General features: G+C 37.7%; 4 protein-coding genes and 1 pseudogene across 7 annotated transcripts; 3 read left to right on the forward strand and 2 right to left on the reverse strand.

Moving 5' to 3' along the window:
- LOC18776787 lies at nucleotides 199–2,603 on the forward strand. The gene has a single exon (XM_007209796.2). It carries the CDS (start codon nucleotides 438–440, stop codon nucleotides 2,103–2,105), a length of 1,668 nt encoding a protein of 555 aa, XP_007209858.1. The 5' UTR covers nucleotides 199–437; the 3' UTR covers nucleotides 2,106–2,603.
- On the reverse strand, nucleotides 3,823–5,288 carry LOC18776685 (CASP-like protein 1F2). The gene is made up of 3 exons (XM_007209606.2): nucleotides 4,635–5,288; nucleotides 4,389–4,512; nucleotides 3,823–4,260 (listed from the first exon to the last, which is right to left on the reverse strand). Exons 1-3 carry the CDS (start codon nucleotides 4,832–4,834, stop codon nucleotides 4,039–4,041), a joined length of 546 nt encoding a protein of 181 aa, XP_007209668.1. The 5' UTR covers nucleotides 4,835–5,288; the 3' UTR covers nucleotides 3,823–4,038.
- Nucleotides 8,017–14,395, reverse strand: LOC18776509. 4 transcript variants are annotated; one of them, XM_020563698.1, is made up of 6 exons: nucleotides 13,954–14,395; nucleotides 11,386–13,046; nucleotides 11,038–11,289; nucleotides 10,479–10,559; nucleotides 8,874–9,503; nucleotides 8,017–8,273 (listed from the first exon to the last, which is right to left on the reverse strand). In XM_020563698.1, the coding sequence occupies exons 2-6, from the start codon at nucleotides 12,667–12,669 to the stop codon at nucleotides 8,217–8,219; spliced, it is 2,304 nt and encodes a 767-aa protein (XP_020419287.1). In that variant the 5' UTR covers nucleotides 12,670–13,046; nucleotides 13,954–14,395; the 3' UTR covers nucleotides 8,017–8,216. The 4 variants fall into 4 exon arrangements, with proteins under 4 accessions (XP_020419287.1, XP_020419285.1, XP_020419286.1 ...); XM_020563696.1 differs by lacking the exon at nucleotides 8,017–8,273 and having other exon boundaries at nucleotides 8,501–9,503; XM_020563697.1 differs by lacking the exon at nucleotides 8,017–8,273 and having other exon boundaries at nucleotides 8,501–9,503; nucleotides 11,386–13,086; nucleotides 13,954–14,321.
- Nucleotides 15,570–16,523, forward strand: LOC18777160 (annotated as a pseudogene).
- LOC18777735 (ubiquitin-conjugating enzyme E2 27) lies at nucleotides 17,798–20,190 on the forward strand. Its single transcript, XM_020564438.1, has 5 exons — nucleotides 17,798–18,137; nucleotides 18,622–18,670; nucleotides 19,188–19,347; nucleotides 19,562–19,651; nucleotides 19,856–20,190. Exons 1-5 carry the CDS (start codon nucleotides 17,957–17,959, stop codon nucleotides 19,961–19,963), a joined length of 588 nt encoding a protein of 195 aa, XP_020420027.1. The 5' UTR covers nucleotides 17,798–17,956; the 3' UTR covers nucleotides 19,964–20,190.

Here is a 22,851-nt window from a genome sequence, read left to right on the forward strand (position 1 = left end):
TAATCAAAGAGAGTAGATTAAACTCTTCCCATATCTTGATTATTTTACAACGTTCACAGATTTTTATAAAATTTTGGTGGACTCATAATATTTTTTTTGGGATAAAATAACTGGACATATATAATGAAAATAAATAACGGTAAAGGCAAATCCAAGTCCGTTAAAGGCACGAAAACCACGCTCTGGTAGTTGCGTGTACGCCGAAGCCGCCAGTCAAAATCCACATCATCATCTCTCTCTACTATTTCTTCTTCTCCGCCTGCATCTGCTCTCCCTACGCTTCGTCGTTTTTCTTTTACTCAACAACACTTCCACACACTTGCCCTCTCTCTCTCTCTCTCTCTCTCTCTCTCTCTCCTGTAAACCCTAAAAAGCAACACCAAACACACACTCTCTCTCTTTCTTTCTCTGTGCAAAAAAGCCAAAAGCCAAAAGCCATGAAAGAACCAGAAACCGACCCAATGGCAGTCTCAAGCCAGCTCCTTTCTTCACTGGTGGAACAAATCCCATTCATCCAAAACTTCAAGGGCAAATGGGCCTTAATCCGGGCCAAGCTCTCGGAGCTCCAGGCCCAGCTCACCGACTTCGCCGACTTTCCAACCTACACCTCCCACCCTCTCTCCCTCCACCTCCTCCTCTCCGTCTCTCAGACCCTCGCCGACGCCGTTTCGCTCTCCCAGAAATGCCAGACCCCCAATCTCTCCGCTGGCAAGCTCCGCACCCAAAGCGACGTCGATTCGATCCTCGCCCGCCTCCACCGCCACGTCACCGACGCCGAGATTTTGATCAAGAGCGGGGTCCTCCTCGACCCCGCCGTTTCGTCTGTAAGCAGCTCAGCCTCCAAGAGAGAGACCGTGCGGGCCGAGTGCCGGAACCTGGTGACTCGGCTCCAAATCGGGAGCGGCGAGTCGAGGAACTCCGCCATGGAATCGCTTTTGGGAATTTTGCAGGAGGACGACAAGAACGTGATGATCGCTGTGGCGCAGGGGATTGTTCCCGTGCTCGTGCGACTACTGGATTCGAGCTCGTTCGAGACCAAAGAAAACGCCGTTTTCGCGATTTCGATAATTTCGATGGTGGAGAGCAGCAAGCACGTTTTGATTGCTGAGGGTTTGTCGCTTCTGAATCACTTGATGCGTGTGCTCGATTCGGGAAGTGGGTTTGGTAAGGAAAAGGCTTGTTTGGCGCTTCAAGCTCTGAGCTTTTCGAAAGAGAACGCTCGGGCAATTGGGTCTGGAGGTGGGGTTTCGTCGCTTTTGGACATTTGCCAGGCCGGCACGCCCGGTTCGCAAGCTTCGGCAGCTGGGGTGTTGAGAAATTTGGCTGGGTTTTCTGAGAATCAAGAGAATTTCGTGGAGGAAAATGGGGTTGGTGTTCTTTTGGCGCTTGCCAGTTCTGGGACGGCTTTAGCCCAAGAGAATGCAATTGGGTGCTTGTGCCATTTGTTGTCTGGTAGCGAAAGTCTGAAGCTTTTGGTTGTTAAGGAAGGTGGGATTGAGTGTTTGAGGAATTTCTGGGACTCTTGTTGGAACAATAACACCCGTGGTCTTGAGGTTGCTGTTGAGCTTTTGAGGCACTTAGCTTCGTGCTCCCCGATTGCGGAAGTTCTGGTTTCTAATGGGTTTGTAGCTAGGCTGGTTGGGGTGTTGAGTTGTGGTATATTAGGGGTGAGAATTGCAGCAGCTAAGGCTGCTTATGAACTTGGGTTTTGCTCAAAAACCAGAAAGGAGATGGGTGAGTGTGGCTGCATTGCCCCTCTGATCAAAATGTTGGATGGTAAAGCTGTTGAAGAGAAAGAAGCGGCTGCAAAGGCCTTGTCAACGTTGATTCTATATGCCGGAAATAGAAAGTTGTTTAAGAAACATGAAGGTGGAATTGTGAGTTCAGTTCAGCTTTTGGACCCTTCTATCCAGAATTTGGATAAGAAATATCCTGTTGCTTTATTAGCCTCCCTTGCTCATTCAAAGAAGTGTAGGAAGCAAATGGTTGCTGCTGGTGCATGTCTACATTTGCAGAAACTTGTGGACATGGAAGTAGAGGGGTCTAAGAAGCTCTTGGAAAGCCTCGGTCGTGGTAAGATTTGGGGCGTTTTTTCCAGATCTTGACAATGGAAGAAGGCATGCCAAAGTGGCACATATCAGAGTATAGGTACATGAGGATGATTCATTGATCAGTATGTACAATAGGTGTGATTACTGTTAATTTGGCTTCTTTTTTTCCCCTCTTGTTTATAATTGCTGTTTATTATGGTAGAAAAATGATATCTTGTTAGCTGCATTGTATCTAGTTTTGGTGACCTAACTGGATAGGTGTTTTTATTTTCTCAACAAAATCCAATAATTTATATTGCTGCCTGATTGTGAGTTCATACCTCTGTTGTACACTCTTTCAATTTCATTGACTTCACAAGGTAGCCAACCCCAGTTAGTGAAGATTGAGTCTTATTTACTATATATTGACTTCACAAGGCAGATTAACCTTTTCTCATTTCCTTCCTTTTCTTTTGTGAAGTAGTTGATGCAGGAAATTTACTGTTGTATCACTTTGTATAATTTCTCTTCAATCTATATGCAAGATTAATGGAATATTAGATTGGTCTTCAATTGCATTTATCATTGTTGTGGCCAATTCCAAATCTCATTTGCTGATCAAAGGCTTCAAAATTGTTCCAGTAAGAATTCCATTTTGCTTATTTATTCCCACTGTGCGCAATTTCCTAGTTGTGGTCAAAGCATGAAGAAAAGAAATATATATGATTTAGGTCATTTCTTACATAATATCTGATTAGTTTGATAGTTTGGACTTGGAGGTCACTTGATAATATAAAACAGGGGTGGGTCCAGAACCATGTGCCTGACCCTATTTCTGGATTATTTGCATACCGTCTCTAATTTGTTCCACGCCTGTAATGACAGTTTCTTATAATCTGGTGTGCCCCACGGCCGGCAGCATGACCTTATCCTCCTCTCATAAATTTTTCGCGTACCAATATTTTTGGTTCTTGGGTCCCAAGTTTGGTTTCTAATTGAAGGGTGTTCATTCGATTTGCATATAAGTTGGTAATTTTTTTTTTACACAAAGGCGATAGTATTTTATTAATGAGGAATGAACAAGTACGCGAGTCTTTCTACACTTTGTGGGCATAGATATATGAATTTGATGATCTATATGTGGAGTTTTTGTTGTTATGAAGCCATGTGCATTTGTTCTAAGAGCATGTGCTTTTGTCCTATCGGCTGTCCAACTTTGCACTCTTTGTGTTGGCAATCACCTAAACATTATGTACTTGTAGTTCTTCTTAGTTGGCGGCAGTGTTATTATATAAAGACGCTCAAAAAATAAACTCCCTGTTTATGCTATAAGCCTCTGGGGAAGAAGATGACCAGAATGTTACCTTTTGCTTTGTTGGATTGTGCCTGGTTGGGGGAATGAAATAAAACAGCTGTGCAGCCTGTGGTAGGTTTAATTGATGAGCCTCAGGGTTTGGTGACCCATTTTCAAATTCTTTATTCTTCTAATCTAATGGAATCTTTGGAGAAAATAAGGTTCGTGAAAGCTGTGTTCTCTTTACAGGAAAAACATATTGAAATGTTCCCAACTTACACATGAGCAGAAGCTCTGTTTTTAGATTTGCTTTCAAAATGGAGGATTAAACAGGGGACCCTTTTTTCTTTTTCTTTATGATTATTATTTTTTTGAGTCGTTTGAGTCGTTGCTTGTATAAAATGAGGTTTGGGTTGTGGCCTGTAAATAAATGCTAAAGCCCATATGCATCTATGCAATCAAATGGTGGTCTCATATCGTATATGGGCCTCTTGCCACCAGAAGAGGGCTCAACATGAGGATTTTTTGTTTTTGTTTTTGTTTTCGTTTTCGGCTTTTGTTTTTTGTTTTGTGGGGTGTGGGGTGTGGGGAAGCAAACTCATTGCAAGTTTTACAAAGATCTACATCATTTCATCAAGTCAACTTCTACAACACAGTGAAAATAAAACTTCTTCTTCTTCTACAACAACAGCAAGAAGAACAGAACTAGAAGATCTAAACCAGAATCTGTCTGGACTTGGTGGCCGAGCTGATGGTAAGCATGAGCAAGAAAATGACAGACAGGTAAGAGAGAACCATAGAATTGGTCCCTCTTTTACAGAATTTTCCAAAGTGATCACAGATTGGAGCCCAACCCGAGTGGCTGTTCCCATACTTCCCCACGTACCCTATAGCAGTCGCAGCAGAGCATCCAGCAAGCAACAAGCACAGCATCATCTGTCAACAATTAAAAAAAAAAGAGATCATTCATAATGTCTAACAAATAATTGGACACATAAACAAAAAGGGGAATCGAATGGAGAGATTTGAACTTAAGACCTCTTTAATAACCAAGCTTAGCTTACCAAATCGTGGAGGAACAAGATGAAGTAGTTGGCAGGATTTGAGCCTTTGCGATGGAAAAGGAAAACAAGGAACAAGGACAGCAAAGAAAAGGCACTTACGACAGCATTTGCATAAGCAAAGAACCTGCAAGATATATAAAAGGAAAGGAAAATTAACTAAACAAAATGACTGAAAATCTGTTCTTTTTTTTTTTAATGGGAAAAAACAAAATAAAAACTGGTGTTGTCTTTGATTGATCTTCTTACGTGAAGGCAGGGGAATAGTTATATCTAGCATCAAATTCTATGCCAACAATCTGAGCGGTCTGCTTGTTTGTGACCGTCACCCAAGTTGCAGCCAATGTAGCAGTCATTGTGAAAGTTCTCATGAAAATCTGGGTTCCAAGAAAAACATTTTGGGTTTTCTGAGGTGGGTTCTGCTGAATCTTGGCTTCAATGCTGGCCATGGTGAAAATTCTTTGGGGGGTTTCAGAGGTGGGTTTCTGATTCTGAAGAAGAACAATTGCAGAAAACCAGATGAAAAATCAGAGAAGAGATGATAAGAGCTGAAGAAAAGGGTAACAGATAGAGAAGTGTGTGGAGTTAAAGACTTAAGGGGAGCATTTATAGAAGAAAAAGAAATGGTGAGGAATCTCTAGAGAGTGCAGAGTGAGTGATGGTGTTGGTGTGACTTGTCAACTCAACCGCAAAATAAGTTATGGGGTTTCAATTTCTTAGTCCATTACAACATCTCATTGCTAAATTTTTGTTTTTGTTTTTTTGGTTCACTTGTGGATAACGTTGGTGACGAATTACATGATTAAGAAATTGATGATTTTGCTTGAAAACATGCTTCAAATTCTCACTGGAGGACTCAGTTTATATTTATTTAACTCATTTGATTTGAATGGTTCCGAGTGCTTGCTTGTCTGTCAGGTAACTCTTTTCTCTGTTAGTCAAATTTGGTTTACACTTGCATAAATTCTTGTGGCATTATTCACATAATTTGGAACTGCTCACATCTGAAAATTACAGCCATCTGTCTACTTTGTTGCTGTCATCCAAATGGTTACTGTTTCTTTTTAACTTAGTGCTGAGCTAAAAACCAAATGAGTGAAACAGAAAATCAGGATTGCATTAAATTCCCTAAGTCAAGATTGAATTGGGTTAGTTTCTTTTTCAATCCTTTTGTTTTCCCAAGTTCAAAAGTTTACACCTTTTGTTCAACCATGCATGGCATTGGCATTTACTGTGAGCCCATAACATTTCCATCAATTTAGTCCCCCCATTCAGAACAAAGCTACAAACCCTTTACTGGAAAGCCAGGGTTTCTGCTTTCAAAAATTCAGTGGTGCCATAGATTTGGATAGCCAAAGCATGCAAAACTTTTTCTTTAAAGGATAGCTCATGCAAGTTTGATCTAACTTTCCAATCTTCCGGATAGAGGATAGCTTTCAGAATGGGGGTTTTCTCAAAAGCTGCAATCCATACAAGTAAAACGATGTCGACACGACACGTCTGGCACCAAGGGGGCCATCATACGACCCCCTAACCATATTGAATGCCACTGTTCTGAAGTTACAAGCCTCAAGCTTGTGGTGGCCCCTCTTTTCCATTATTTCTATGTAAGGCTAGAATGGGATTGTAACTCAAGTGATTGAAAATATTTAATCATCCATTCGAGATTTTAAGTTCGACTCTCCTTACACAATATGACTTGTATCTATATAAGGTCATGTTTGGCATGCTGCATATGGAGACTGGAGCAACTCGAAATGTATTATGTCCAGTAATAAATTGCTTCAAATATTGAATAATAAATATGGAAAATCTAATCCGCCCCATATTAATATTAGTTAAGATTTCTAGAACAAGATGTCATTCTTCATTGGACGCAACAAACATGGCGTAAAGTAAGTACACTCATTTCATATGTAGGTTTACAAGTTCACATCCTTTTCAAGCAATCTTCTCTTCTTCTCCCCCCCTCCCCCAAGTCGTTAGAGGTTACAGAGGAGCGTTGAAACGCTAACCGGTTATATCATTTTTGTAAGCATTTCAGACACATTTATTTCAAAATCTGGTGTCTATTAACACTATTGGTTATATATAGATGAGTATTCAAGCCTGTGATGCTGTTTTTTTTTTCAAGCATTTCAGACACATAAATCTGGTATCAATTAACACGTAGGTTTCCCTAAGCATTATTGGTATACATATGTACCAATATGGAAGGAAGCAAAAGATTGAATTGATATTAGACCATAAAGCTTGCCACGCAATATCCAGTGCTTGTTTAAAGAATCCAACATATATAGATTGTGAAGGCACTAGGCAGGTAGCTATGCTGGCTAGGCTTTTTTATCGATGCGAAATCTTCATTTCCAAGCAAACCAAAGGTAATGTCCAATTAATACTTGCCTCTTAATTCTTTTTTATTATTATAAATACAAACGATAATTTAAACTATAAGGAGATGAGGTTCCTCACACACAAAGTACAAAAGTGTCATGGGAGTTTAAATTTGAGACCACTAATCTGCAAATAAATGTCATTTTCCACTAGTCTAAACTCCTTTGATGTATTTTAATTTTATAGGTTATTAACTTTGCTCAATATTTTTGAAAGAATATGTTACCCTTCTAAAATGATAAAGCATAACACATTTGTAGCACTTTTTTTTAATACTATATTTTAATTATTATTTATTATTTCTAACCACCCTTTTATTGAATGCTTAGTTTCTCATAGCTGGACCACTTCTTACTTGTAGACAAAGAACAAGACCCCTTCTTTTTTAACTTTCATCGAAATGGAGGTGGCAGAACCAATTTACCATGTGGTAGTAGACATAGCATATGCATCTGGTGGCATATAACCAAGCGGATTTCACTCAAGTGCACGCATTACACAAATGGCATACAAAACCAAATTTACAGTATCCTAAACCATGGCTGGTACCAACAACTATCAGCTTAATCGAAATCCTACGTATATGATGAGCTGCCTAGAATGGCTCTGCATGGAAGCAACTACCATCTTTGGTAGAAGCCGCTCTCAGTTTTAAGTTAATCTCAATACCAAATGGTAGGTGTAGAAATCAAATTATAGTATGGTGTGCTCGTAAATTAGATATACATTGTTTACTCATTCTTTGATGTCTTAAGCTTTGGGCATATTAGAATTTGTTTTTTTGCTAAAGGTCATGACCCCTTTAACATGGACAAGAAACAGAGTTCGGTGGTTGGATTGGAGCCTTGGAGAGGAGACGAGACGAGAGGGGAGGGGGAGTATGACGTGTCAAACTCGTTTGGATTGAAATTCACTTTTTATTCTTCTTCTAAAATTTACTACATTTCAGGGAAGAATGTGCTTGCCATTGCGTCACAAGCATTTGCAAGGGCTTGAATTTGATGACATATGGCTTGGAAGTAGCACCACAACCTTGAAAGAAACTGCTCGGGGTGGCCGAGTTCAAGTCCCAAACGAAAACTCCAAGTTTTGGTCTTATCAAGGAGAAGCACTTGCATGTCATTAGGAGCACTGCTACTTGGTTGGAGATAGCAAAACAATGTTATCCCCGTGATATACAAGTTTTTCTTCTTAAGGGGGCAAGGATTTCTAAATAGCTGAATTAAAATGCCAAGGCTGTCATCAAATCCATCAAAGTTTTCAAATATGAAATAAGTAAAAGTATGAAAAGTATATATTTAATCGACTAGTTATTGATAAACATGGTTATTTACAGATTGAATGGGGAATTGCCCCAAATATGAGGGAATTGAATGTACAACTATTTACAGAGGCTACAGATGATGCTATCTATTAAGCAGATAAGTCCTATGCCTTTTAGTTGCTGATATCAAAGTATTTCGGATCTGAAGGAAAATGATATTCCACATGTAACTGCAAAATGAAAAAGGACAGGCATAGTTGGTTTACAATACAGAGCTCAAAACTATTTGATGCCTAGAAACAAATGGAAGAACTTAGATTCTACAGATATATGTCTGAAGCACAAGAACTGATAATCTGAATTCCAAATTTCATAAACCAAGGAAATATTTTGCAGCATAACTCAACAAGAGTGAGGATCGAGGCTATGCGTGATCTGTGCATGGGGTACCTTCAAATTCATACGACCTAATATGATTGTTATATGCTTTTGTGGCTTTTGTTTACAGAAACAAGCTTCCTACATATTTAAGTTGAGATCGAAAGCATTTTTAGCTAGGAAGCATTTAGTACAAACTGAAAATGCTGGTTTTAAGATCTCTAGTACGTAGAAGGCATCAGATGGAAGCATCAAGTTGAGCATTAGAGTAGAAAGGACGGCTTGGTTTGAACCATTGTTACGTACAGTTGCATACTATGTTGTTCCATTTAATTCATCCAACAAATAAGAATCATGCAAGAACATTATATGCAAACCGACATGGAAAAACATCTATAATGCAAATCAATAGGCACATTAATGGTCCGTATAAGCTGTTTTGTATAATATACCTTTCCCTCATCCGAATCTGTCTGCCGTTGAGGGAACACGACCCTCAAATCATTATATAAGTAGAAGCGCCGCTCTCCTTCAATGTCGAAACTGTTTGTCGCTTGTCCAGATAAGGAATCTAACTTGCATCTCTGGACAGACCTTGAACGTTTCTTAGGAAAATGGCATAAGAAGCGAAGGTGAAGAGCATAACGCAGAACGCCAGCACCAGTAGTATTCTTGCTAACCTTTGAAGGGGTATACACAGACTTGCTTTCACTAATATGGCATCTATTCAGTGTGATGCTGTCCTTCTCGCTGATCTTTTCACATACACAACCATTGGATTCACCGGGATAACAGGCCGTCATGCATTCTCCCTCTCTATGGTATTGATTGAGTACATTATTGGTGTACGCAGAGCCTCCAGTTCCCAGTACTGTTATACACTGGTTTGAAGATCTAATTGTATGGGCATTATTAAGCCCACTTGAATCTGCATCATTGGCATTAAGCTGCAGAGAATTAGCAGCATCTAGGATCGAAGATGGCTTGGCATCATTTTCTTTACCAGGATCTGTATGTTTTCCGTTCCCAGCCTTAAAGGTTGGTTCAGAAGAGGCTAGAGTGATCTTTTGGCGCAAAAATGTCTGTATTTGATAGGTGAATGTGCAAGGAAAATGACCATAAATAAGAATCTCAATTAAAGCAAAACCTCAAAAGCAAACATATCCATCTAAAATTCTACAGAAGACAAAGATTGAGCTAGAAGAAAGTCCTCATCTCTGCTCCATGAAAAATTACGCATAAGCAAGCAGCATGAATTTTTCAATTTCTACACTAACATGTTCAGCCACAAAACATGCATCTTGAGCCGTTTCAAATCAGCTCATATGAAGGGTAAATTTAGATGGGTGCTACATCTTCAAAAGCTCATCTCAAAACGATCTTAATTTTCAACAAATGATGACTGATTTTTGTTATCAGCTTATCTTACCATTAATGTAAACATATAGGGGCTATGCTAGTTAAGGCATCCTGTGTTCGGATATTCCAGGTAAGGATCACACTCAGGATGAACTCAGGTTGGGCTCCTATTAGACGGTCTGAGCATAGGTTGATGTCAAAAGGCCTAGCAGCAGCAGTCAACTCGAACCCATTCAAACCCTTTTGCTACCTAAAATTCTTATTTCATTCACGCTCTTGCATCTTTGTGTTTTTCCTTCTTTTCCTACCTATGTATGTTTGCACACAATCTATTACCTTCAAATGTATATTTGCACATAGGTATGTGGCAGCACTTACATCTGAATAACTCAATGAAGTCAAGAAGTGTCAAAAGACAAGTTCCTAAGTTTATGACTATAATGTTTTCAAAATTCATGGAGGTCTTAAAGAAAATTATTTTATATCCTATAATTGGTGATACCTGTTGGAAAAACCTAGCCATATCCAATTCCATATATAAGTGTAGATTCATTCGAGATAGGTTTGACTTCACATTCAAACCATGTGAAGATGGTCCAAACTTCCACAAAGCAAGTATCAATTACGAACAAGATTCATCATGCATAAGAATTGTAAGACCTGACATATTAATTTTTCTCTCTCTACTTCCTGACTACCTTGGTACCCGCTGGCATGTCACTCAAATCATAGTTACAGAAGAAGGTGTGAATAGGTGTCTTTTCTGGGTTGCTGAGAACCTGCCATACACAATTCAGTTCATGAGTGTATGACCAACCATGTCTTGGTCTGACTACCACCAGATGTTATTGAATATGTACAACTACAAGGAATTAATTGAAAAACTTTTAAACAGCATGAGCATCCATTATCCATATTCTTATCATGCATTTTGTAGAAAAACTTTTCCCTGACAGTTACTTCTTATTCCATCATCCAAAATGATGATTGAAAGAAATTATGCTCTCTTTCCTGCCGGCTACATACAACGTCATTCTTTTCTCCCGAAATCAATTTCCATAGCTTAAACACATAAGAGTGAGACATCCTAAGCTAGACAAACAACTATCAATAATCGCATATCTAGCACATCAAGAACATAAAAAACTCCTGTTGATTCAAAAAAGTTCCTGAATTCAATGCATTGCTGTGGATAGAACTGAGACCATTTGAAGTTTTCTGGTACTTGATATATATTTTGATTAATATTCTAATTACCAGTTGTATGCGGCCTTTCATGGGTATTCTCAGACGGCTCTTGTCTGCTCGTGAATCATCCATGCTAAAGCTCCGCTTCATCCTTAGGCTTCCATAATTGCTTGGCGTCATATTCCTAGCAAGATCTATTGATGAATAATACAGTAAATAGTTATCACCATCTACACTGGTCACTGCAAACGGAAGTTTCTGTGATTTTGGTGAGAAATTCCCTCCAGTGACGTTCAGAACAGCAAGAAAACCATCAATTCTCTGCAAACCAAGTTTCAAATAGGAACTAAGATCAATAACAGAAATTGTTACAACATGGAGCTCAATATATACATTACTGAAGAAATTAATCCAAACCTGATTAACCTTTGCAGATACCAATCGACCAGACAACAGGGATTCCTCAAACGATCCAACCAATGACCTTCTACCAGGCAGTCCAGTCGGGGTTCGTACTAATTTAACACCTTTAGGATTAGATTTCAAATCCTGACTCCAGTGCTGCCCCATCCCAGTGGTAGTACTCTCAGACCCAAAAAGGTCAAATTTTTTCTGCAGCATATCAACGTCTTGCGATGAGTTACTTAGCAACCTAAAAGCCTCCTCTTTCCAGGACGATGAAATGGCTGAGATAGTTCCATCAAGTGATTGTTCTACGTCCTTAAGAGTTATATTGTTATCATCTAACTTTGGCGTATGATCCCTGCATAATTCTCCACATTTCAATCTTTCAGGAAACTTTGGACCAAGAGGAGACAAAGAAAGTGTAGGCAAAGCCACTTTTCTTGATGATATGTCTATAGCCCCCGATTCTGACCTTACCTTAATTGTTTCTCTAGAGTAATCAAGTCCAGATGATGATATGAACTGATTTTGAGATTGTGGCTCCTTGTTTTCAAGCAAAGGACCATCAAATACAGAAGAGGAGTTTGCATTGCAGTTGTGATCCAGTGAACTCTTCCACTCTGGGGAACAAGATGCGGACCAGATCGTAGAATTAAAATAACTGGAGTTGCCAATATGAGCCTTCTTATGCTCATGTAATGTGGGAACATTAGAACTATCATTGTATCCCCAGGCGCTACTCTTGTGAACCCCATCCCCAATGTCTAGAGAATCACCATTGAAATGATCCTGGAGAAGCATTCCATTCAAAGGAGACAATAACCGCTTCCTGAATGCTGACCCAGTGGCCTCAGTTGTGTCACCTGTTGTGACAGTCACCTCACTTGAAGAATATTGGTTTCCATCAAAAAAATTAAGAGGAGAATCTAATTGTCTTGGTTCGAAACCAACAATCCTAGGAACAGGTGTCTGCATATTCTGCCCACATTTCTGATTTAACCAGTGGTTTTCTATCGTAGTGTTAATCTTCAACGCATGCATGTTTGATCTACCATCTTTACGTGCATTCGAAAAATCTGGTTTATTTGGAATCTCCATGATGGATTTCCTTCGGGACTCTCCAAAAGAAGAGCATGTGAAATCCACCTGCAGGTGATTTCCCAGGTTTCCTCCATGCATCCCACTTAAATCACAGCTGCTCATGCCGGCAAGTCTGGGCGGAGGTTGCATAAATGTGCACAGTGATGCTGCCATTTCCTCAGCAATACTGCTAGAAGACACTTGAGGCAAGCCCATCTTCAACAAATTTCAAGATGAAGTGCTTTATTTGGACTTCACTTCTTTTATATGGTTTTTTTTTTCCCCTCTTTCTCAGTGCATTCATGCATAAGAATCAAATTGCATTTATCAGAGCCCTTTACTTGCCTCAGTTCCCACCGACTAAAGAACGAGTTCTAAAATTCTAATTCCAATTCCACATTTATACTAGAGGCTACCAGACTATCCCTACAAAAGCATCTGCATCTCAATTAGTTCTCCCATCCGATCATAAGGAGCCGAAGCAGACATCAGGATCTCAGACAGGATACGCAGGAAGCTATGCCTTCTTCAAGCCAGCTAGCTAACAAAGGGAAAAAAGCAGTTCATGGTTTTCCAGAAACCAACGCAGCATCCTGGAATAATCAACTCTGTTATGAAGTGGTCATTGACAGCCTAAAGGAAAAAGTACTTATTCAAAACTTCACTTTCTTTTATCCTTTGACCTTTGGTCTTATCGTTTCCAAAAATAAGCAAAATAAAATATAGTAATCTCCCCAACTTAATATTAACTGTTACCACTGATGGAAAACAAAATACTTAGACATAAAACAGAACTAGAATAACGTAAAACAAAAACCAATCAAATGACCGCGATTCCAAGAAGTATCTCCTTTGAAATTTTCAACAAAATATTAGCATTGGAGGAATTTCTATTTGGCCAGCTTCGATTCTTGGAGAAGAGAATTCCATAACAAAGAAGAATCTCCAAAACACAAATGTCAAAAGGCCATTATAATATTAATCTCAAGTTCTCAACCAATAAGTACTAAAACTCAGGCCTTTCTTTGACACGATTAACAGAGAGAAAGGATTCAAAGGAAGACAGGGAGCTTAATGCAGAATACAAAGTCAACAACCCTCCAGCTAAAATTTCGACATGGGTCCAATCGGTTGCTTAAAATTCTAGAAAAACGAAGGAGATATATATACACATACCTACTTATTTGTTTTTTTGTTAAGTATATATAACTTTCTCAAAGTTTGATTCTTCAACTGTTCAACATAAAGCGCGAGATCAAACTAAAACCTTTGTTAAGCTGAACTCAACACAACCAACCATTTCTTTTCATTTGAACTATTAAAATTTCGCAGAAACCAAAACAATACAGAAAAAGCAGAAGAACCATGATCAAATTTCAATTCCTTTTCCCTTGGCAACCACATAGAGAGCAATATACCATTAAAAAAAATCAACATGAAACAAAAAAGAGATCAAGTGCATGCAATCAAAGCTAAAGTTCAAGTCCTTCATTTACGCACCAGGGAATTAAGCAATAAGAGACTGGATATACGAAGCTGAAACTTTGGTTGCAGAAAACTAAGCCAGAAAAGAGAAGCTAAAAACCAAATGAAAAAGCTTTTAATGGGTTATTCTTCAACAGGTTTCTTCTTCTTTCTTCTTCTTCGAATATCCTCTGTCTTCTTTGCAATTCTGGTATTTTCCATCTTTTGCCTTTTCCGTGTGTAAATAAATGTTGGGTAGTGATTGATTGAAGATTTGGTGTTAGCCTCCCAATTTTGAATAAAATAAAGAAAATAAAACTGTGGGTCGTGAATATATATCGCTTTATCCCGAATTTTCTGACTGGTCGGCTGCGGTTTTTCTTTTTTTCTTAAATGTTGTTGGCATGGAATTTGTTTGCAGACAGACCCCAACCCAAACCCAAAAACCAAAACCGGGGGCTCCCTGTGACTTCAAGTTGCGGCTCTCTTTTTCCTGTCATAATTAAGTTTATTACATTAACATGTCCTGTCAACTTCCAATTTTGTCTTTCATCTTACGTATCAAAAGAGGTAACAATATTTTGCTATTTACGACTATTTATAGATTATTATGTGAAAATATTATAACGTATGACATACCTTGATTAGTCGAAGATTAGTAAAATAGTGTTATGTCAGTATGTAAGTGTTTCTAATCATCTGATGTTCTAATTTTATTTTCTTTTTTCATTATCATTTCTACCAAAAGAATAGATCTTTCTTGTATGACTCGGTTAAGTTTAACCTAAGAACACGTCTTGATCAAAACAAAACACAGATACGTCTTCAAATCTTATTAGGATTAACAATTTGGTATAAACATCAATAATGGTAGGCAAAAGCAAAGATAATATTTGTTTGGACTTGGAGGAGGCCTATGTGACTTGTACTTCATCCAAAACTTCTTCTGCGCTCCAACCATGTATTTTATATTCTGATATCGCATGTCACTCTCAATCCATTTAAAGAAATGAGAATATATTATTCAACTTTCTTCTCATTGATTTGGAATTTACCAAGAAACTCTCATAGAATTGTTATTCTGCCATAGTAAATTTCCCACCAGTTTACCACTTGTGTGGTTTTGCCTAAATTCTTTGTCACGTAAAAAGAAAAGTAAAGATTTCATCATTCTCTTCACATGTCAATGGTATTTTCAATGGTTTGTCTAGAATGTCCGCAGAAATTCGAGAGACATTTTGATAATTTGGTGCATTGTGGTGTGGGAGGAAGCCACGTTTGTTTCTCATTCTCATGCAAGCCAGTTAACACACTCTATAGATGTACCCGGAAGAGGCAAAAATTACTCAAACAAGAGAACCCAAGTCACCCATTTTGACTGGGAAGCCGAATGAGGACGTGGTGCCAAATTTTGCACCGTTCAGCGTCCACCCACTTGGACCTAAAAAGCCTCAGGCCACCACACTAAAAAGCCACCCCAATCCCCAACCACCGTCAAAAGCACACGCACAAGCCTTCAAAATCAATCTTACACCTACTTTTTGCTGCCTTCTTAATTGTGCATCAATTTATTTTGTCTACTTAATTAATTGGTACCCTTTTTGGCACCGTTTTAAGTAAGAAACACGATGACAGAGTGAACCAGCTGATTGTTTGTTCCTGCTAGTTTTGCACCCATTAGTCTGCGTAGGCATGCTCAGATGAGGGTTAACTCCATGGCCAAGGTAATTACGTCTCCACTCTCGCCTTTGATTAGTCTAGCGTTACATAACTTAATACGGAGCAAACCACTTTATTGAGGCATTATAGTACATAATGATCCTAACCATGTGTTTCTTAATCCGTCAATTGCAGGATGGTCAGAATGAGCAACCAACCACTGCAACAAATTCATCAGAAAATTCACAGCCAGCTCCTTCCCCTTTACCTCCACCTTCTCCTAAGGTACCTAACTAATTCTTTTCTTTTAAAACAAGCACAAGATTTAATATCATCTCACTCATCATCACGTCAAGTTACGTCAAATTTAAACCACACATTCTGATCAAAAGAACTAATCAAAATAGCTAGTGATATAAAAGTTCATGTACAGGTTGAGCTACATGTGACATATGTACATATTTCTCCTTGAGTGCGGGTCGTTATCCCAAAGTTCTCAGACGTGCTTGCATTCAGTGGGCCAGCACCAGAAAGAATCAACGGCAGGATAGCAATGGTGGGATTTGTTGCAGCTCTGGCAGTGGAACTATCCAAGGGCCAGGATGTATTTGCTCAAATATCCCATTGTTCCTTGGCACCAGTATTTTGCTATCTGTGGCCTCCTTGGTTCCTCTGTTGAAAAAGGGGTGAGTGTTGAGTCGAAATCAAAAGGGGTGATGACCTCAGATGCTGAGCTGTGGAATGGAAGGCTGGCCATGTTGGGCCTTGTAGCTATGGCCTTTACTGAGTATGTGAAGGGTGGAACCCCAGTGTAGATGTCATTGTCATTAGTGATTAATTACAGGTGTTTGCTAAGATTTAGTATTAGTTAATTATGCTTGCCCTGTAAAAATTCCATTGACATGATGTAATTACATTTTACAATTATAAATGAGAAGAAGAACACATTTACATGTATACTGCATTATCCAATATACTCTGTTTTTTTTTCTTGTTACTTTTCTTACGGGAGTAACGTGGTTTTGATACAAGGCGAAGTATCTAACAACAATATCAAACAACAAAAGATGTAAACAAAGCAACTACGAAAGGAGAAAAACTTATTTATAGGGGGATGTCATTATAGCGATATTTCAAGTCTATCATTGTAATGCATTTTAATTTAGAATTTAGACTTGAAATACAATCAGAGCGTTAATCTTGTTGCATATAAGCTCTTCTCTTTGAAACCAAGTTAGTTTGGAACATTTTATGTTGAGGTAAGTATTGGTGCATTTTGTCCGGTCATGTGACTCATAACCCCTCTACGGTGTTGCCAAGCTAATTAGTTTCGTTGGGTTTTTCACAGGACATGGAAGTTGGATGGCAAAGACTTCGTAGATTGTTGCACTTCACTAATTTGGTCATGAGTTACACAAATCATTTAAGAGAACAAAATGGTAAAACAAATGAAATCAATGTAGTTTTCTTTATACGAGGAATATTAGATAGTGACGAATTAGAATATGGAAATTGTAAATACTCTTAAGTGCTTGAGTTACATTTCTATAGTATACATTGTTTTTATCTCATTATACAATGAATTTTAAGCAAATTTAGCATTTTTCATGATATAATAACAATCCACATTTTTTTATTTGGTAAATCCACTATTTAATTAGGACCAAAAAAAGAACCCCTATTTCATTGGTTGAAATTATTAGACCAACAATAATTACCAGAAATAATTCTTTAACAACATGGTTTACTTTATACCCTAGTTAGTAAAACACATAACGAAAAAAGTACAAATAAAATACTTACGTGTTTTATTCAGTAAAATTTTGGCTCGACCACTATATAATATTATAATATAATATATTAAAATTTTAAATATATATTATTTTTATTCAATAATATGTGAAAAATAAGGGAATTTTGTCTGTATTATTCAAAAAATTTGAAAAAAAACTTGTGTATTAAAAGTAGAAAATATGTACGTATGTATATAATATGTGTATTGTATGTTTTCTTTTCAAAAAATATATATTTTATCGAGTCTTTAAAATGTGTATAAAAAAATTATTAAAAAATACATATACATGTGCATAATACAAGTATTATAGGGAGAATGACAATCCTTTTCTTTATTTCACTAATTAGTAAAGCATCAAGGTTCGAAACCCAAAAAGAGCAATGTAACCAAAAAAACATCAATCAGAGAGAGAGATATTCACATATATACACACTCATAAAGAGGAGAGAGCTCGGTAGAGAGAGAGAGAGAGGGAGGGAGAGAAAGCGAGAGCTTTATTCGCTATTCTGTCATCTCCTACCTCCATTTCCAACTGGGCCTTTATCTCTCCCTGAGTTTTCTGAGATTCTCTGTAAGCAATTGAAGATGGTAGACTTTGCTAGGGTTCAAAAGGAGCTTCAGGAATGCAGCCGAGACGTCGAGCGCTCAGGTATCAAAGTCAGCCCCAAAGGCGACGGTAGTCTTGCCCGTTTAATTGGAACCATTCCTGGCCCAACTGGTACCCCTTACGAGGGTGGCACTTTTCAGATCGATATCGCATTGCCAGGTTCAATTCAATTTCCCTTGTCAAGAATTGTGCTGTTCTTTCTCTTTTTACTTGTATTTTTGGTGTTCTTTTATGTTTAATTCTTGAGAAAAGCTGCGGAAGTGAATGGGGTTATGCCAAGATTGAAACTTTAACATTGAAAAAGTTCATTGTTGTAAATATGTTATGGGGTCTATAGTGGGTTTGAATTGAAGCTCTTTGCAGCAGAAGAAAAAAATAAAAAAGGGAGTTACTTTGTAGTTTTATGTGTTGTCTAGTGCTGTCAAATTTGGGGTTATGTGTTGTCTAGTGCTGTCAAATTTGGGGTTAAGTGGGTAAAAGGCCACCATGATAAGACTTAGTGCTTGCTTTTTGATTGCATTATTATGCAAAAACAGTTTAGCTGGTTGTTTGTTAACATGGCTGTCTATTCGTAAAGAATGAGAAAGGAGTATGTTAAAATTCCTACTAACATGGCTGTCAACTGTTGGATTTCTTCTTGCAGATGCATACCCTTTTGAGCCTCCCAAAATGAAGTTTACGACCAAAGTTTGGTAGGGAAAATTTATGTTCATATCTCTTCCTCTTGTTTTTTTAACCGACTCTGCTGGTTCATTGACCATACAATGAGGCGCATTATGGATGTTGTCATATATAGCAGTTTTGATTATATTGCATATAAGAGTATTTTAGCACTTCTGGGATTTAGAATTTTCTTCCTTTTAAGTCTTTATGTAGTCAATTGAGATTGAAGTAAACTGACAACCCATTGCATGTACCGTGGGTTGAATTCAAGTATTTAGTAGTCCTTGATCATCGTGGACTGCAAGATCGGGACTTTGATGGAACTTTCTTGATTCGGCTTGGAGGTCGATAATTTGGTTCTTAGTATACCCTGTTTCCTGAACTTTATAATTTTAGTAATAACAGTTTGTAAAATAGAGATAAAATAAACTGGTGACAGTGTGTAAGAATCTGGGGGGCAGATGAATTTGTATACTTGAAGAAATGATATGCATAGGGATCATTAATATAGAATTTTCTATTGTGTATGTATGTCACCTGTTGAAGGCACCCTAATATCAGCAGTCAAAGTGGAGCAATTTGTCTGGATATTTTGAAGGACCAATGGAGCCCAGCTCTCACATTGAAAACAGCACTTCTTTCTGTACAAGCATTACTTTCTGCTCCTCAACCAGATGATCCTCAAGATGCTGTGGTGGCACAACAGGTCTAAACCTGCTTTTGTCCTTTATCCAATGCTTCTGCTATTGCAAAAATTTTGTCTTTCAATTGATGTTAGATTATGTTTTGTGAATGTGCTGTACTTGGAGAGTATCAGACTTACAACTGATTGCTGCTAGTCTTGCCTTGATGGTGCCTTTATGTATTTATTTATCAAATTTCTCTCATTCTAAGTTAGTTCCTTTATGTCGATATTGCAGTATCTTAAAGATTACCAGACCTTTGTTGGCACAGCTCGATACTGGACTGAAACTTTTGCCAAGAAATCGTCTCTTGGGATTGAGGAAAAGGTCAGTCTGATCCTACCTTTCTCTTTGATATGCTTGACTTTAATGTCTATGGAAAGAATAGATGCATTTTGAAACTTAAGTAACCATAAAAAGAGTAACTCTTTTGAAAGCAAACTGAGCAGTCTGGCGGATTTTTAGTTTATTTACTTATTGATAAATCTGCAAAATTGGAGATCTGGTAATATATTGAGTTTTCGTGTACAGGTACAAAAACTTGTAGAGATGGGGTTCCCTGAAGGTCAGGCAAGGACTACTTTGGAAGCTGTTGGTGGGGATGAGAACTTGGCCCTTGAAAAGCTTTGCTCCGGTTAGCCAAAAAAGAAGAGCTTGGCGGCAGCTGCCAGTAGATTTACTATTTTATAAGTATATATGCCACCCATCCCAAGAGGCTGGGAATTATACTCACATCAAGGATTAATTGGATATAAGGTTTCCTTTGTTTAGTTCAGGTTTTTTCATCCTTAATATTTTGCAGACGTTGTTATTGTCCTTATTGACCAGTAGTGCTAAAATGTTGAACTTAAATTTCATTTTCTGCACCCATGTTCTTCCAACAAATCCACCTCACAGCAAATGGCACAGCTAATATGTTTTTGTGTTCCGGCAAGGAAATGTGCTTCTGTTAGGTTCCCAAGTTTATCACCTGTTCATTGTTCCTTCATATTAAACTAAATACAATAATAAAAAAAAAGGATACAGTGCCGGTCTCCTCCCTGAGCTATCACGCTAGGGTAAACAGCTGTTACAAAACCCCAAAAAGAAAGAGAAGCCTCCATGTGGGGCAACTACATTCTGGTATTGTTGAATGCCTAAATGCAATTACAAACAGAAGAGACTGAAACAGATCTCGCAGTTCTTTTTATACAGAAGAGATTGATGCCATTACAAACTTCTCATCCCAAATACGAGTGCATACACATACACGTACGCGTAGTAGGTATAACGACAAAACAATACAAGAGCAAGCACTAAGCAGAATTAATTAGCAAAATGAAAGCACATTTTGGAAAACTAATCAAGAGCAATGGTAGACAGCCACTCTCCTCGAAGGAGGAGGCAGGCACATGATAAAGAAGGCCATAGCAAGCACCAAAGCCAGCAGCAGCCCCAGCAAAAGCTCATCTGAATCCAAGCAGCAGAAGAAGATTCCCATTTTTTGCTCACTACTTCCTAAGTTTCTGTTTTTTCAAAACTTCAAGAAACAAAACAACAAATAAACAAGAATGCTGGCTGGCGTTTGATCACTTGACAGCTTTAGTGGGTGATTTGATCTCTTTTATCCACAGAACCCCATATGCAAAACCAATGGACAGTGGACACGTTTGTCCAATAATTTTGTGCTTCTTTAACTTCGAGTGGTTTTGGTTGTCCTGCTTCTTTGTGGCTAGGAGCTGTGGATTCAGCAACATTACATGCTTCTACTCAAATCAAATCTTCTCTCTTTTCTTTTTAATTTATTTATTATAGTTACATGAAAAATAAATCATCTATAAACCTATCCATATCTATCTTAAGATTATGGGGCCAATTGGATTAAAGTTTGGAATTATCAATTATGTGTGGTGTATACACATCTGATTTTGTTATGTTCTTAAGATTATGGTACTTCTCTTTCGTTCTCTTGTCAACGTTGAAAGATGTCATAAATTCGAATTTCTCACCCTACTTGATTCGAAACAATATCTTGATTAAAATAAAATAAAATAAAATGGCCAATTTACAAATAACAGAATGTAAAATCCAAACAATTGGGCATTTTTATTGGACCCCTTGTTAAGGTTTTAAAAATGTCACCGCACTAGCCCAATGAAGAGATTTATGTTCTAAAGACATATACGAACGATCTTATTGTAATTGTGATACTTAAACCTTTACTTATAACAAGTGGAGCCTTACATAATTTGTTGTTTTGTTCTTGAGATCCTTAAGTCAATAATGACACCCATAACTAACTATATATGTTTAGATCTCTATTTCAACAAAATATAAGATAAATACAAAATAGGGGTTAATAATTAAATATGAGATTTCATGATATAGATATATATTAATAAATCAACGGGGTCTAGTTCAGTGAAAAATGACATTAATTTGCATATTAATGGTCTCATGTCCGAACTCCATGACGCATTCAATGTGTGTGAAAAATTAAATTAAAATTTAAAAGAATCAAGGTTTGTTGAGCATACTCATTACTTCAACCGATGCATGAAGTTGATATGAGGTCACTTTACCATCCAACATCTATTTTTATTAATTTGCCATTCTACCTAACTCAAAAATGCAGCAAGGAAATTTAAATTCAATGAGCAATGAATGCAATGTTTGATGTTTCTAGAAAGACCTTTGGCATAGAACTTTTGTCCTTTGTTTGCCATTTTATTATGTTATAAAATTTTGAATCTTAGAGTCAATGACAGGTCAATTCTCCATTTGAGAACGGCACAATAAACTTGACCTTCATTTTCTTTGACTCTATAGTTATTTATTTAATGAAATATTAAGACCCATTTGATGTGTTGCTTAATCATGATTAGTTAATTAGATAGAGCATTTAGCTAAATCACAAAAGTTGATGAGAAAATTAATAAAATTCTTGTGTTGAAATTTCTTTCTCCACAATCAACACAAACTAACAAACTTTGTTGCCTGCCACCATTGCCTTGTACTTGAATTCAACTGCAAGTTTTGCTCCCTCTCTAGGTTTTCTGTAATAAATGTAAGAATCTAACCTACCATACCCTTTTTTAATAGGTTCGGTGGGGTAGTTAGAATTGAGTTTAATCTCATTTGCTACTCATCCCTTTCACCCTAGACCAAATAATTCAGCCTTCCAAAACCGAAAGAACAAATCTTGTAGATTTGGTTCAAGATGCAATAGGTTGGAGTGGGATTAATTTGTAGGTAGCGTCTAAAGTAGTTGTTTTAAAATCAAATGATAGTGGAGTAGTGGGGATTTGAACAAGTTCTAATTTGGGACTCGGACGTAACGAAGCTACTCTCTTATAATAGTTAAATTAGTGGAATAAGTTGATCTATACCCTACAATGAGGATGTCTACTAAGAAAAGTGATAACATCTTTTCTCGACCACCTTGTAATGCACTTTAATAATTGGAGACATTGATCGTATCTGACACTCTTTAATTAAAAAGTTAACCAAATCACAAATTGTTGTACAAAATGTGGTCGATTAAAATG

The sequence above is a fragment of the Prunus persica genome, chromosome G5 (genome assembly GCF_000346465.2).
Source record: "Prunus persica cultivar Lovell chromosome G5, Prunus_persica_NCBIv2, whole genome shotgun sequence".
Lineage (NCBI taxonomy): Eukaryota > Viridiplantae > Streptophyta > Magnoliopsida > Rosales > Rosaceae > Prunus > Prunus persica.